Below are 16914 nucleotides of genomic sequence, written 5' to 3' on the forward strand. Positions count from 1 at the left end.
TTAGTGTCCAATTGATATACGCTAAACACTAATTCTTTTAATTATTCTCCATACAGAAGCTCTTGGTATGCCAAAACAAATATCAAATTCGGAAAAAGTATTCATATTTGCCATATACTACAAAAATATATAAAATTCATTCATTACTCTCGTCCGATTGTGATCATCACGGTTATTTTGCACTCGCTGATTGGAATTTATTAACAAATCTATTAAAATATGAAACATAATTAATATATAGCAATTGTATATTTTATGCGCAAATATCAATCAAATAGTCTTTAACGGAACAATTATTGATCATTTCCACAAAATTTCCACTATATCCATGCTGATGCACTTCATCCCCTGAGCTTAATAAACTTGGACTAGTGTTTAAAAAGAAAATAGAGGAGTCAGTTTTGCTTGATAATTCTAATAAAACCTGCAATTTTCATTTATTTACTATAGAATTAAATTTAAGTTTTTAAGTAAATACTAAATAAAAACTTACATTTAATACTTCAGACATTTCAACAAATTTTATTTTTTTTCTATTTTTTAGATTTTTTGTATTCAAAATTTTCTCACATATTTTTTTAGTGCCAAAATTAATCACACAAATCAAAAATTTTGTACACAAACCCAACTGGCATAATTCATGCGTTGCCAATTATTTTCAAACGTGATCCGTATCGTTTCAGCAAAGATGTTCCAGATCATTGAGCGGATCATGTTTGCTGAAACGCAGCTATTATTAAGTGAAGTTTATAAAAGTTCTATTAGGGCCATGTTATGTAAAGTGTCTCGGGCACGGAGTACAATTGTTGTTGTTTTCAATGCATATTTTAAATTTGAGCAAGTGAGAGAAAACAATATGGCCGTTCAAACTCCGGCATGAGAGCCGGCGTATTTGTGCCCCGGCACTAAAGCAAAACAGTGTTGTTTAGTAATAAATTTTAAAATTTGCGCCTTTTAGGAGCAAACTACTACAATTCTAGTACGTTTTGGAGAAAAAATGGCAGTATGGCAACACAGTATTTTTTTTATAAATCGCTAATAATATAATTATTACTCTTTCCGATTTTAAAGAAACGCGTAAGTACTGTTAACAATTATTATAAGATAATACAATAATAAATTAACATTATTACAGCCTCTATGTATTTTTTCATGCGAGTTATTTTTGGTGGCAAATTGAAAGTGAGCATACCTAAATTTCCTTTTAAATTTAGGCACAACCAAGAAGTAGTAAAAATACAAAATTGGCAATACTGATGTGACACTCTGCATAACATGCATTTTTGGCATAGCCTGAAAGAGCGTAATTTGCCGTGCCCGAGACACTCTGCATAACATGGCCCTTAGGTTCATAAATGAGCTCATTATAATGTGAGCGTTCACTTATTAATATAAATGACCAAATACCTAAATAAGACAGTGTGAATGTATTATTATCGTGATATAGTAATTTTATAATCAATACATATTAAGTACACAAAAAACTATGTAAACGAAAATTCTATATACAACACCTTATCTGTCTAAAGAGAGAATCTTAATGCAGTGTGTATCAGCTGATTTTTGCATCCTTCAAAAAAAATTTCCAAATTAGGATTATTTACATTTATAAAGTTTGTCATGTCTCGTTGTTGCAAGAATCATTTTATTGAAGTTTTAAATATTAGTGACGGCGAAACTATAAGGCATTCAATATTATTGATCAAAGGTCGCGTCGCAAACTATTGTTTCAAAGAATCTGAGATATTTTTGCATTTGGAAAAATTTCCAAATTAGGATTATTTACATTTATAAAGTTTGTCATGTCTCGTTGTTGCAAGAATCATTTTATTGAAGTTTTAAATATTAGTGACGGCGAAACTATAAGGCATTCAATATTATTGATCAAAGGTCGCGTCGCAAACTATTGTTTCAAAGAATCTGAGATATTTTTGCATTTGGAAGAGAGGATTCTTAAAACGTGCATTTCGCGTGCTGGTGAATATAAATTTTTACTAGATTTGCAATCCTACGAAGCGAGTAATGTGGTAAAAATTCTAAAACTAAAATTTAACTTTTGCAGCGCTGAGCGTGAACTTAATGTTTTATTTAAAATTAATGAAAATTGTTACAAAATTCAGCCCATTTACGTTGTGTGTAGTGACGAAGAACAGCTAGTTAAAGATATTGACACTCAGAGTGCATTACAGATAATTGATCTAAACTTGCGCTTAGTGCAGTGTATTTATGCTGATAAATTGCGTGCTGCTGGATTCGCTAGAGATACGTTTAATCTAAATGGTTCCTGTCACCTGTTCTATACTTCACTTAAATGCGAACAAGCCTGGGAGCTTAGTGAGACAGAAATTTGGCAAGTTATTGCAGAAGAGATACTAACTTCCCAATGGGCAGCTAATACATATCTGAAATTTGTAGCATTTATTGCATGCACAAAGTATGATAGCGCGGCTGTGGTGGCGAGTGGTGATTTCAGTTATGCGAATATAAGAAAACATTTGAAAGCGCATGCAGCTTTGGGAGGCGGTGGTCTTGCCTTATTTGGAACCGCTTATTTCTATGCTTGGCCAAAAACTTTTGGAAATATAATTAATTGTTTCTATAATCAAAAACCCATTGACTTGGCCTTGCTTCCAGACGATAGTAACTATCGGCGAACTTATGGAGGTGTTTATGCTACCACTTTGGGCGCTATTTGTCACGAACTGGGGCACATATTTGATTTAGGACACACTATTGAAGGTGTGATGGGTAATGGATTTGACTATGTTAATCGTTTGTTCACAATAGACAATAAAACTGAAAATTTGCCAAATAGAATTATTGTTGAAGGAGAAACAACTAAAATAAAAACTATTCAACCACGATTAACTCAAGTTAAACGACAGTCAAATAGCTTTTTGGAAAAATATCATGAACAAAAATTAAATGATGCATTTTACTTTACGCGAAGTTGTGCTTTGATACTATCGAAGCATAAATGGATATACAGTTCCAGGGTGGAGGAGAAGGCTGAAATCTTTTTAAATTTGAATGGATATTGCATTATAATTGAAAGTAGCAAAATTCCCTTCAAAATCATTGAGGTGCGTCGTAAGGAAAACAGTCTAGTGGAAAACTTTTATGAATTTGATGATTCTTTACCTGTATATTATTTTGAAGTTCCAAGAGAAGTAACTCAGAACGTAAAATCAAAGTCGCACTATTTATTTGTGATGGTCATAAATGGCCAGAACATTTGTTGTGGAAGAGATTAAATATGCTAAATTATTTTGGTGTATCTAAGAATCTATAATCTGCAAATTAGAATTTGTAATTTTATTTTAAGTAGGAACACACTAGGATTTCTATGTACTACATGGTGATTAATAAACTATACAACAAACCGCAGTACAAAAAACTCTTCATTGAGTTCGCGTTAAAATGAAATAAAAATAATTGATACTTGCATGCTTTCAGAAGCCACAAAAACGTACAGAGAAAAGCGAACATCTTCACAAATCACGTGTGGTTATGATGAAACGTTCGTGGCTTTTGATTGAGAGTCGTTCGAATGAGTCGATCAGTAGCAGACAGAAGTGAGTCAAGAATTCGGTTTGTCGCAGTTATTCGCAACACTCAATTTGATACGTCATCAATGCTTGATTAAATGTAAACATTCCAGTTTGTCTTTGGTGATTACCGAAAGTGAAAATTTATCAATTGAATGATAACTGAAACAGGCGAACACACGCACTACTGATAAGATAATTATGTATTTAAAGCTGAATCGATGGCAAATAGAATTTGTTTTTATTAAATGAACTTAGTGCTAAATCAGAGTTCATAGTTACAAAGCTGAAGCGGAACGTGTCAAAACGTTTATTTATTAATATTAAAAATATTATCGAAGTACACAAATAAATTTTGAGCTAAACTAAAAAGAAATGGAACAACCAAGAATTCAATTCAAAAAACTGAAAGGTTTCCCAAAAGTAGATGAGGAAAAAGTACAAACCGTTGCCTTTCTGGAAGCAGCCACAGAAATCGTATCAGTCCTTGGTGAGTCACTATAACTAGTTTATATTTTTGCATTAATCTTTTTTCAATTATAATATTTATTAAAATAAAATCAAGTTCAAATCGTTCGAGTCATTATAAATTTGTTAACAAATACTAATACATTTTTTAATACTTTGTTTTCATAGCAAAATATCATACACACATAGATAGCTTAATAGGTAAATAGGAAACATGTTTATGACAATTGATGAGGTAAAGATATTAACATATACGAGTATAACGGTATGAGTTAATACACTGTCAAATAAATTTCATATATATATAAAATATCTACAGATAGTATAGTAAAATTTAGTAAATTAATAAATATCTATTATTTCCATTTTTTTAGATTAAATTCTTTTTATTGTTTTCGGATTTATTTTAATACGAATCGAATTCCATATTACTATTTTCGATCTATCTACTATTTACGTACTATTAATTAGATAAATATTGTTTGGAGTACTCTCAAATAATATAATCTCATTTTAAATTTCGGTTAAAAAGAAAGATTTAATAAGAAATTTCTTTCTATTATTCATTCCTAGTGTATTGCGAGGAGTGAGCAATATTTGATCATATAAAAAGATGAATGACTGGGGAAGTAAAACCTATCGTTATATTACAGAAATATTAGAAGACAGAGTGGTACACTGCTATCAATTAGATCTCTAAAAATATAAACATTAGTTTAATTATAATTTGTTTAGTAATTTTGTAAATTTTGTTATTTTTTTTGGTTCTCTGTAGTACTTACTTTTTTATTATTATTTTTATTAAAATAGAGTACTACAAAAATTATATCCGCCACTTGAATATTGGAAGTTTTAATAGTTTTTTTTTAATTGATTAATGTTACTCATTTAGCCATATGGGTCATCATGTAAATGTAGACTTTAAGACTCGTTAAATTATTAATCATTATTTGAAAATTTTTGGCAATATTCGACGACAATAAATTTTATCTTTGATGACTAATTTTCATTGTTTTTATGAAACTATCTAACTAGCAAGTAAACATAATATAGACGACCAGATTTTTTTGATTGTAATTTATTTATTTATTTATTTATATTTATTTATTTATTTATTTATTGTTAACAAAATAATTTTTGTTTTGATTAAGATTAAATATTTAATGCTAACAAATTCTTTCAATTATTGTAAATTGTAAATATTTAATTAAGAAAAATTAATTTCTATTTGTGACCAAAAAATCATTTGCCCTATATCGCATATTTAGGTTAGGCTATAATGTTGATCATAAGAATTCGACTATGTCTATGACACTTCATGTTATCGTACAAAAGTCGAAAGGTAAAAAACCATTTGTAATCTTTAATAAAGCTTACGATACTCTATAAGGAGACTTAGCTGACTAAGATCGTTTAAAAAGTTATGAACCTACTCGGTTCAAACATCGATGCGCAATTTTTAATGCAGGTAGTGATAGTGCATAACTTTCTATTACTGTTCTTCGTATTCGGTGTTATGAAATTATAGAAGAATCCGATTCATCGAATTTCAACGAAGCATCCGGAGACTTCGTGACCAAAAGTTAATTTCGAATATGGGTAATTACGATAATGAATGGGATTCAAATATATAAAATGGACGCTTTCAGTACTGTTATGTGTTAAAGCATATATGATCTTTAATTAGTAAAAATTTATTTTATAATCCTTTCTGTTATATATTCGTAAATTACTGATTACTTTATTTTATCATATTTTTTGAACTGATTATAATTTCTCTCAAAGCCAATAAGAGTTATTTTCATTATTTTTATTAACAATTTGGCTATTAGGTAAAATCAAAAACTAATTAATTTATTATTGTAGAAACATTTGGAAAGCTTTTTTCACCTGTGATTAGTGATATGAATGGAAATATATTGGTAAATACATCAAATTATTTTCTGTAATATAAATTAAATAGTTCTGTCACTTTAAGAAACTAAAAAAATCTTTTGAAAAGGATGAAATTAAATATGAATACTTGGAGGACATGATTACATTAAACGTGAACGTGGATAACTTTGCTGCAAATGCTTTGCTGTGGTTAAAACGGGGATTACAATTAATTTGCAAATTCTTTGAAAATATTTTTCATGACAAACAGAACACAGAAAGTTTAAAACATCATTTACAGAATGCCTACGAAAATACACTAAAACCTTATCATGGTTTCTTGGTGCAGAGCACTGTCAAGGTTCTATTTAAGTCAATAGTCACCCTTACTTATGTTAAAGTTCTTTTTATTTTTAGATAATTTATAGTTGGGTCCCCTCGAGAACTCAGCTTATTGGAAATGGTGCTGCCCATGACGAAAATTTGGAAGTATTAGAAATTTTTTTACCAATTATGCGCAAACATCTAAATAGAATTGACATTTTATTAAAGAAATATAATTTAGACGATGCAAGTAAACCTTAAAATTATCTGAAAATAAATCATTTATATAACGATGCTTTGGTTAGAAATTTAACAACACAATCAGTTAAATTGTATTAAGTGATGAGTTTTAGTATTAAATAAAAGAATAGTATTTTATATCAAAATAGAGTCTTCTTGCAATGCCGCTAAAAATTTTTAAAATAACAGCAAATACGCAAATACGCAAATACGTTCGACTTTGTAACAAAGTATATTCAAATATCTTATAAAATATTTACAAAATAGTAAAATTAATTTGACGTTAACAAATTAAAAGTTTAATTAATCAAAGTAATTAGATTAAATAATTTAAATAAGTATTATTGTTTTGAATACAAATTATTGTAACTGCATAGATTCTTTTAATTGTAAACATAATGCAACCATTTAACATTCGAAAAAATTTTAATAATAATGCACGTTTCAGTGTAAGATAAAAGAAATTAATTATTTATATATATATATTAAATATTTTTATTAATAATAAATGAATTATGTTCTTGTATGCGCATTTGTCTTTTTAATTTGTATAGTTCAGTTTGGTGATGTGACATACTACGCCAAGTTATAATGCCCACTATTGTTTCGAGACACAGAACATTAATATAGATCGCTAGCAAAATAGTTATGAGCATCTTGGGACTTTTCACTGATAAGAGCAAAAAAAGTAATAGCGGCAATTGAATTAAAGGAAAAGCTGCTAAAAATGTACTCAAGTGTCCAATCTATTAAAAATTATACAAAATAAATTTATGTACGTATTTAACATAATATATAAATAACCTTTGCTTTCAAATTGCCTCTGTAGCCCATGTACAACCGCCAAGGTTCCACTGTAATCTCAACCACGAAGGCAATTATGGTGAAACTGCTATGAAAATTTGTTAGTTCTGTTATCTGTTATTCGAAAAGAATTATTTAAAATTTATAGTAAGATTAATTAATAAGTAATTTCTGCCCATTCTGATTTCTTTTCACATACAATATCGAGAATATAAAATCCATAAATCAAACAAAATACCACAAACAAAAAAACGTTTAACAGCAACAACATTTGCAATAGTAGATTTGCTTTGTACGGCGCGTCTAAATTTATGTAAATAAATCATTATTACAGCATTAATTTTTCAACAAATAATAGAATTGAAATACCTTTTAATGTTTGAATATCTAATTTAGCCATTTATTACACTTACATATGTTTTTACAACAACTAATTAGTGGAAATTAAAATCTGTTGCCATGGAAAATATTGCAAGCATTGGGCATTCGTTCAATAACTGTAGTGTCAACCCTTATTACATTAACTCTTAGTATTCTTTTGTCCTTATATTTAGTTGTATTAATAACAAAGCTGAACTCCATAAAATCGTTTTTTATACTAATAATACCTTATTTCAATTTAAACGAATTACACAATATTATTTGGTAGGTCAAAAAACCAGGCTTTCTATTACTGTATTTTCGAATTTCTTTTTTTACAAAAGGATTTTCGAAGTCATTGGATGAAGAAGTTTGTTACATATCATGAAGTTTTACTATATCTTGTGATATTTTTTATTGATGTCTTTATAATATTTCTTTATTGAAAATCATGTAGTACTCCAAACTTCTATGACGTATGTGTAAACTGGTTTAAGTATAACTTCTACAACAGAACCTTGTTCTGTTCAGTTTTCTATACTTTTTAAAGAGTTTGTTTGAACTTCTATTTTTATTTTATTTTATTTTAATATAAATTTATATAAATACTTTAATAACGTACTTTTCGCCAGTTTTCTTAATTATTGATGAAATTTTAATTTTTATACTTTAATGTTTAAAATATGGTTAACTATTAGTTAATAATAACACATGAATACTTTGACTACCATAGAGCTTATCTGGATGCTTGTATAATAAACGCGTGAAGCCAAATTAGTCCATGATCTTCAGCGGTGCATTGTTTCGCAAATCACTATAATTAATTTTAATATGATTTTCTGAAATTATCCATTCGCGTTTATACTATAATAATAGAAATTTAATCATAGCATTAATATGACAAATACACAAACAAAGTAAGCAACTCATAGTTTGCTTTTTAGGCAAAGCAGAGAAACTGGCAGTCAATTCACTATAACGGGTTTTGATCGAAATAATATCCTTATTGATATATCAATAAGGAACGCTTGTACAAAATGCAGAATCTAGTCCGGATACTGTAAAAATGAATATTTTATAATTATTTTTTTTTTGCTTAAGTTATGTCTTAAGTTATGCTTACAATAATTATTTTGATTTAAATAAACCTCATTGTGTAATGAGTCTGCAATATATTGGTGTATGCGTATATAAGTAATTTCAAGTTCATCTATTTGTATATTGTAACGACTTTGCTGTAAATTTTCATCTACATCTTCAGCTAAAGGATGCTTTCGATTTAATTGTTTGATACAATCTGCCCAATCTAGTTTAACAATTAAAACCATATGAAGAAGCTAAAAAAAGTAAACTATGTCGAAGGTTACGGTTTAAAGTAGTTAAAATGTATACCTGTTCAATGCCAAGTTTCAAATGTTTTAATTTATTTGTTAGAAAACATCGTTCTATAATAATATTTATATAGTTTTTATGCAGATCTTTAATTTCAGTTAGATTTTTGCATTCTTTTAATTGTGTATCGAAATTTTGATTTTCTGAACTTAACACAGTGGTCATTAAATAATTTTGTATATTTTGTACAGCATACATCATCCATAAACGGAGCATTTCCAAACGGCGCATTGTCAAGTCAATTGTATCAAAGGGCGAAAGTGAACGCATTCGTTTATCCGCAGTAGAAAATGTTAAATTATTTAGAGTCATTACTGCATATTTAACTTTCAGTAGGAAATTCATAAGCTGATTGTAATATTCCAATTGTTTGTCATTAATAATATATGCAATCTCTAATGGTGTATTGTAAACTATTAAAAACTCATCTACAGCTTTTATTACCTTTAAGATATTTATGCAATTTGAAGAAAGTTAATTTTTTTTTTATATAATAAAATATTTTATGAACTTACTTTACTTGAAAAAGTGGTGTAATTTGGAGCAAGTTTAACGCGAAACATGGCAGTCATCCATGGAAGTTTGGCATTTATTACATCATCCAACCGCGAAGTTAATATGTATTCATTAGCCCAAAGTTCATTAGACTCAATCTAGAAAATGAAGAACATATAGGAAACTCACATCTCATAACAATAATCATGCATTACACACCTGAGTAAATAATTTTTCAAAAAAGTAATACATCAGATCTGCCGATTCAAGTAAGAAAACCTTTCTTATATTTTGTAAATGTATTTCAATACAATATTCTTCAAAGTAAAGTTTTATCAAAAACGAATTAGTAAGATTGAGACGAGTTTTTAAAACTATTGCCAAGGCATCCAATACCATTAAATTAAGTTGCAAGCCATTTGGAAATTTATTAAAGTATTGACATATTTGTAGTGCGCCCCAATTATGATATTGGGATCCCGAAGCAGCTTTACTTATAACTTCAGGTTTATTATCATCATAAGAAAATGCAAAAGTTAGAAATGGATCTGAAGTGGTTAACTGAGTTTGCATAGTTGAAGTACAGATTCTCTCAACGTCACTAGCTTTTGAATCTAGTGTAGTCGTAATTTCAGTATCTAAAGTAACATCGGCTTTCAGCGTATTATTAGCATCGGAATTGATCTTTTTTACAATAGTTATGATTTTGTTTATAAAAACCTCATACAAATCGATTTCAATTGTTTTATGAGATTTATGTAAATCTGTAATGCGATTGATGTCATTTAGTATATTAAGTGAGTAAACTGCCTCTTTTGAATATTTAACCATCAAATGATAAAATTGCGATGTCGTTATAACATTAGATATGTTTACAGGAATATTAAGCGAAGAATCTTCATCTTTGTTGAAAGTTCGTATATATAAATTAGGATCATCTTCATCCTTTCTGAATCAAACATACCACTTAAAATGAAAATAATTTATAATAAGACATTAACGTTTACCTTTCACCTATAAATTCATGCCGCCAGTCACCTAATACTCCTAAATTCCAGCAATCGTTGATGATACTAAGGTATACTTTAAATGTTGATAGAAATAATGACATTCCTATATTAACTTTCTCTGTGCTTACATTTTCCTGACAATATTTTAATAATCTTGTTAGTACAAACGTACTAGCAACATGAGGAGGAAGTTTGAGTAAGTTTTGCTCCACCTTTATATGAATCATAAATACATTTTCTAAATGCTTTAAAGACTGACGTAAAGTATATTGAAAGTTCATTAGAGTATTAGTGTCAAAGTTTTGTTGGTTCATTAGACGTTTTTCATAATTTAAAAGATCCTCTTCTACAGGATTAAGTAATGCATTCACATTATATGCATAACATTCGACAGTTTTGGGTATTATCTTGCCCTGATTCTCTTGCATTGATTCAATAAAAGTTCGTAATCTATGCATCATTTTGATGTGTGGTAAAATTTTGTTTTCCATGTAATCAAGAAGACCTTTCTGAAAGTGTTTTTTAAATGTACTAATGTAAATGGTTTAACAAATTTAAGGGAAATTACCACTGTTAAACTTGGTATGGTAACATATTCGCGCATATTAATACTATCTCCTTTAACTTTAAAAAAGAAACAATCTTTGGGCACAAAAAACATCCAAATTATTTCACGTAGTAGACAGTACTCAGTTGCAGTAGAAACTGGCTCACATATTAAATACGTATTTCTCTTTAAGAACTCTTCATAGATTTCAGCTGTATGTGCCTCTGGGTGAACGCTTCGAATACTTGCTGCATTTGTCTTATAATTTTTTATCCACCATTTATCTTGCAGTAAGGTATCTACATTTTGTTTCGCCTTACTATCATCATATAGAACATATGGCACTACTTTTTGTGGTGGTTTAATATTGGCAGTACATTTTAATATTTTTTGTTGTATCAATACCGTTTCATTGAGAGTTTTCTCTGCGAAAGGGGGTGAAGTAGTTTCGTCTTGGTTAGCATTTGATTCTTCATCGTTCGACCAATCCTGTTGGGTAAATATGTTATTTACAGTTAAAAATTAAATTTTGAATTCTTACACTTAGTTCAGATTCAGATGAAAACGTACTTAGTGGTGGTAAGTCTTCATTTAGTAAGTTTTGCCAGTATTTTTTATTATAGATCTTATTGTCGTTTTGTTCATCCGATTGCACTTCAAGTAATTTTATTTTGTGTTTATTTTTGCGAAGTACTGCTGCTGGATTGTAAGCTATTGAAATGAAGAAGTCCACCAGAGCCCAATTTAAATCAAATTCGTAATGATTAAGACACAACGGATGTGTTATGATTACATTACACAAATCTCCAAATTTTTTCGCATATTCTGCACAATTTTCAGCAGTAAATTTCTCTTGTATACCTTCAATCTTTCTCTTTATTTCGTGGCTACTGATACTTATTTTACGATAAGTACGTAAGACGGACCAAGCAAAAGATTCACACACCTTTAAATTTTCATCGTCATCCTGGTAAAGATATTATTAATTATTTGCGTTTTACAAATTGAAATGTTTACTTTAAAACCAGTTAAAGATTTAACAAGTTGAGGTATGTTTTCTTTAATTATCTCATTGCGTATTTCTTGTATGGACATTTCGTTTGTAAGATTATTTTCAGTAAATACTTATTTACAGCTAGTTAACTTTAATAAACTAGGAACATATTGCGGAGAGTAAACAAATGAATTAAATTAATTCACCACTTATTTACAATTTGATGTGTTGAGTATGTTCAGTGTACACCTATTCAAATGTCAAAAAAATCTAAATAAAATAAATGTTGCGATATATACATAATTTTGAAATGTATACCAGATTTGTAATATGTGTGGCGAACCCAGTTGGGAAAATTTTGAATACAAAAAAAATCTAAAAAATTGAAAATAAATAAAATCTGTTGAAATGTCTGAAGTATTTACTTAAAAACTTAAATTTAATTCTATAGTAAATAAATGACAATTGCATATGTTATTAGAATCATCGAGCGAAACTGACTCTTCCATTCCCTTTTTACTAGTTCAAGTGTATGGTATTAAGCTCAAGGGATGAAATGTATCATCATGGATATAGTGGAAGTTTTGTGGAAACGATCAATAATTTTTTCGTTAAAGATTATTTGATTGGTATTTGCGCATAAAAAATACAATTGCTATATATTAATTATGTTTCATATTTTAATAGATTTGTTAATAAATTTCAATCAGCAAATGCATAATAACCGTGATGATGACATTTGGACGAGAGCAATGAAGGAATTTTATATATTTTTGTGGTATATGGCATATATAAATACTTTTCCAAAATTTGGTATTTGTTTTGGCATATCAAAAGCTTCTGTATGGAGGATAATTGAAAGAACTAGTGTTTAGCTTATATCAATTGGACACTAATTTATTAAATACGCACTTGCTTATAGTGCAAAAGTGGAATCTACGAAAAAATTTCCGTTCGTGATTAGTTGCATAGACAGCACACATGTTAAAATAAATGCACCTCACCATAGCAATTAGGCTTATTTTAAAAGAAAGCATGACTATGGCTTAATCTTGCAGGCAGTTTGCGATGAAAATGGTTTTTTTTATAAACGTATATGTTGGAGAGCCTGGTTTCTTATGTATTGTTCTGTTTTAATTAAATCAATGTATTCAACTTAATTTTTATATATTCATTTCAAATTAATTGATGTTAATAAATTATCAAACAACACTTTTTCAATAATAATAAAACGTAAATTATTAAAGTAATAATTTTAATTACATTGATAATTAAAAGGTTACTTTAAACAAAGAAATAAATAATAATGACATATTAATTAAATAAGTACATAAAATAAATAATAAATAAATAATATCAATAGTAAATAAATATAAATGTAGATTTGTTTAAAATTTTACTGCACCGTTGCATCGCATTGCCAACCTTATTTGCATTAAAATATGTTCCACTTTTATCTTTTACATACATTCCACATTGAACCAGAAAGTGAACCAGATCAATTGCTGGTTCACCCCATTGTTTTTGTTTTGCATATAAAATTGAGCGGATCATGTTTGCTGAAACGCAGCTAATATCAAATAAAATAACACAATGCACTTTTACGAAAAAACACGTGTTATGATTTTACTTCTTTATTTCTTAATTAACACAATAATAATAAAATTTCAAAAACATTAAGTAATGTGTTTCTTTTTGCTGGTCAATTTCATCTGCTACCGGCAACAGATTGCCATGCGAACGTAACAAATTATAAATGACACTTACATCATTACACCAAAGCCAAATTACAAATTATAATCGAACGTGTATTTCAAAAGCTGCAGCAATACAAGTACAGTTGAACGATCTCCTAAAAGACAAAGAGGTTCGATACGATCGAAGTAGTGTTGTTGTCGGAGCTCAATGCAGCATTCGAACAATGTAAAGTAAGTATCTCATCAGCCGCCAAATTAGTACACTTATCACCAACATATCCATTACGATTGTCGACGTAATTGCACCTAGTTCCCCAACTGGTTCTGTTCTTAATCAACAAATAGGTGATCATTGGAAGCCAGTTTCAATTTACTCTGCAAAGTTAAGTGCAGCCCAATTCAATTACAGTGCTTACGATAAGGAGCTCTGAGCAGTTTACCTTTCGATCAAACTTTTTCGACACATGCTAGAAGCGTGACACTTTACAATTGAAACAGATCACAAACCACTCACTTTCATATTCAGACAAAAGGGAAGAACTATCACCTCGCCAAGCGCGACACTTAAGTTACATTGCTGAATTTTCAATTGATATAACACACGTGTTTGGTTCTAACAACATAGCAGCTGACGCTCTATCACGGGCAGTCGTAATAACAATGGCTCAATCATGCAGTTTAGAATGCATCAGTGAAGCTTAAATCAATAACGAGGAGTTGGAGCTCAAGTCCAAATCAAGTACGCCGAATCCAAAGTATGTTTGGCCGTCAAATTGTAAAGATGTAAAGTCATGGGTTCGTCAATGTCATAGCTGTCAAAGAGCAAAGGTCAACAAACACAATAAGCCAGCTTTAATGTTCTTTCCAGAAACAGACCAACGATTTGATCACGTTCACATTCACCTGATCATTCTTCCAGAATACCAACGTTATAAGTATGCTCTGACAATGATCGATAGACGTTATTGTTGTTGTAACCCGCCGGGACCTGAAAGCAGATAACATGTAAGGATTACGAGACTAACTAACCAAGATCCAGCCGAAGAAACCTAGCAATCTCAAGAAGACGAGTCCAAAGGTCGATTGGATTTAAATTGGTGTGTGCATTGGGGCAAGAAAACAGACTTCAATGAATTTAGAAGACCTACCAATGAAAATGTTCAACCCTATTACCTCTAAATATTCGTCATTCGTCGAGGATAACGTTAGCTCACTGTGTGATAATGAATCTCTCAACAGAAAGGCAACTCCATCTCCGGCTTCCCTAGGACGGTCCTTTCGTATAAGGGTGAAAGGTCTAAGGTCTAAGATGGCACCATCCGTTACAGGAATTGCAACGTACAGTTATGGTGTTCCTAGAGATTGCTCGATTGCAAACTGTGCATAGCCAGTTGGTAGAAAAAGGGGATGCCATGGGGGGAGGTTGGAAGGCGTTGATTGGAAGCGGACTGTCAGTGATTGACGAAGATGTAGATGGTCTAATTGGAGGAGTAGTATGACAACAAGCTCCTCTAAAGGCAGAGTTCCAATCGGTATGGCTATGCAAACCTGAACAGTTACGGAGGTGGCACCAGTTATTGCAACTGTTGTACCTAACAGATGTATGGTTTCTTCGAATAAGATTGTTGCAGACAGAGCAGTGCTATTTTGAAATAGCTGGTATGGCAGGACCAGGATTTGATTCAATTCCAGCCATTAGAAGTAACAAAAGAAGCAAGATGGCCGGAACTTGCTTCTTAGTGGGAAAAACTCATATAAACGACATATGTCAACAAACACATACCTGATTGTAAAGTCCCTTTGGGGGTGGTTGAACGCGGCTTGGTTGTCTTTGACGAGTGGCTCCGAGACGTAGACCTGGTCGTTCTTGGAGCCATGATCGATAGATCCAGTCGGTGGCCGGAAATAACACTTCTCAAAGACATGATAGCAGATTCAGTGGCTGCAACTTTCTTTGCAACCTGGCAAATTTTGCTTTTTATTTTAAAACGCACAAATAACTGTTTTTTTTTTCTTTATAAATATAAAAATTACGAATAACTTTTATTTTTAAAAAGAAAATATACACACTGGCCTTAAAACCAGTGTCAATGTGTATTTTCGTTTTTAAAAACGAAAATATAAAATTAATTTTTCATAATAGGTAGTTGTTTTTGTAATTTCATACAAAATGTATTTAATAAGTTCTTGTCTTACAAACGCATAGCAGAAAATTTAGGTTTTTTTTCCTGAACGGCATACTAACTTTATTTGATAAAATATTTCAATTTTAATATCATTATTTAATTTTATAATTGAACTTCGTCTTGTATAATAAAGTTTAAATAAATTTTATTTAAGTAACTCATTGAGAAAATATTTGCTTTCTATATATTATAAAATATTTTTTAACGTATACTTTTAATAAATTTTATAATATTTTTGAAAAAGATTGACAAAAAATCACGAAACCGCTACTGAATTAATTTGATAAAATCAATTGGCCTGTTAATAGAAATGAATTGATATATCATCGGGAAGAATATGAAATGATGTTGAATGATTGCAAAGTATTTAAATAGGTTCTTTTATTGTTATATTTTATGATGGGCCCTCCTATAACGTTTAGTAATAAAATTTTTTTTAATGTGCATATTACATATGTATGTATTTCACTATATAGAATAAGTTTACGTTAAATTATATGATTTTGGAGTGGCAGTCTTTGGTAGCAAAGATCACTTGGGCACAAAAAATGGGCCGTTGTGATGCCACCGATGAGTCAGATATAAAGAACCATCTTTAATATAGGAGACCGAAGTACATAGTGTACGAATACTGTTTCTTTGAGAACGCATGTTTACCTTATTGAAGTAAAAGCGTATCAATCTGACAAAAACTTGGCTAAGTCCTTAATTTAAAAAAATGAGAGTTCCGTCAGGTCAATTATAGAAGGGGTCCAAAGAATTTGAATCTTCTCATAGGTAATGCTGGGTATTAATACATGACATGGAGAACAGTTTCCTTCTTATCTGCAGAGCCCCAACCTTAAAGAAAGCTGTAAAAGGTAATTTGCATTAGGTGAGTCTTGTAATCGGACAAGAAACTTCATCTATCCTGGTTTTCTTTGTCTACTCAATATATTTTTATTTTATATTTTATTGTTCGTTTAACCATTTTA

At 29.9% G+C, this 16914-nt stretch overlaps 3 protein-coding genes across 4 annotated transcripts; 2 read left to right on the forward strand and 1 right to left on the reverse strand.

The window, feature by feature from the left end:
* The first annotated feature begins 1450 nt into the window (after nucleotides 1–1450).
* Nucleotides 1451–3272, forward strand: LOC119671977. The gene has a single exon (XM_038082906.1). It carries the CDS (start codon nucleotides 1803–1805, stop codon nucleotides 3252–3254), a length of 1452 nt encoding a protein of 483 aa, XP_037938834.1. The 5' UTR covers nucleotides 1451–1802; the 3' UTR covers nucleotides 3255–3272.
* An 18-nt stretch (nucleotides 3273–3290) lies between these two features.
* Nucleotides 3291–6654, forward strand: LOC119671978 (glycolipid transfer protein). 2 transcript variants are annotated; one of them, XM_038082908.1, is made up of 4 exons: nucleotides 3291–4038; nucleotides 5883–5938; nucleotides 6019–6252; nucleotides 6309–6654. In XM_038082908.1, exons 1-4 carry the CDS (start codon nucleotides 3924–3926, stop codon nucleotides 6474–6476), a joined length of 573 nt encoding a protein of 190 aa, XP_037938836.1. In that variant the 5' UTR covers nucleotides 3291–3923; the 3' UTR covers nucleotides 6477–6654. The 2 variants fall into 2 exon arrangements, with proteins under 2 accessions (XP_037938836.1, XP_037938835.1); XM_038082907.1 differs by having other exon boundaries at nucleotides 3294–4038; nucleotides 5995–6252.
* Nucleotides 6655–8226: 1572 nt separating this feature from the next.
* Nucleotides 8227–12295, reverse strand: LOC119671979 (gamma-tubulin complex component 5). Its single transcript, XM_038082909.1, has 9 exons — nucleotides 12081–12295; nucleotides 11605–12030; nucleotides 11085–11552; nucleotides 10514–11025; nucleotides 9726–10455; nucleotides 9527–9664; nucleotides 9012–9455; nucleotides 8743–8956; nucleotides 8227–8677 (listed from the first exon to the last, which is right to left on the reverse strand). The coding sequence occupies exons 1-9, from the start codon at nucleotides 12156–12158 to the stop codon at nucleotides 8634–8636; spliced, it is 3054 nt and encodes a 1017-aa protein (XP_037938837.1). The 5' UTR covers nucleotides 12159–12295; the 3' UTR covers nucleotides 8227–8633.
* Between the last annotated feature and the right edge of the window lie 4619 nt (nucleotides 12296–16914).

The sequence above is a fragment of the Teleopsis dalmanni genome, chromosome 1, assembly GCF_002237135.1.
Source record: "Teleopsis dalmanni isolate 2A chromosome 1, ASM223713v2, whole genome shotgun sequence".
NCBI lineage: Eukaryota > Metazoa > Arthropoda > Insecta > Diptera > Diopsidae > Teleopsis > Teleopsis dalmanni.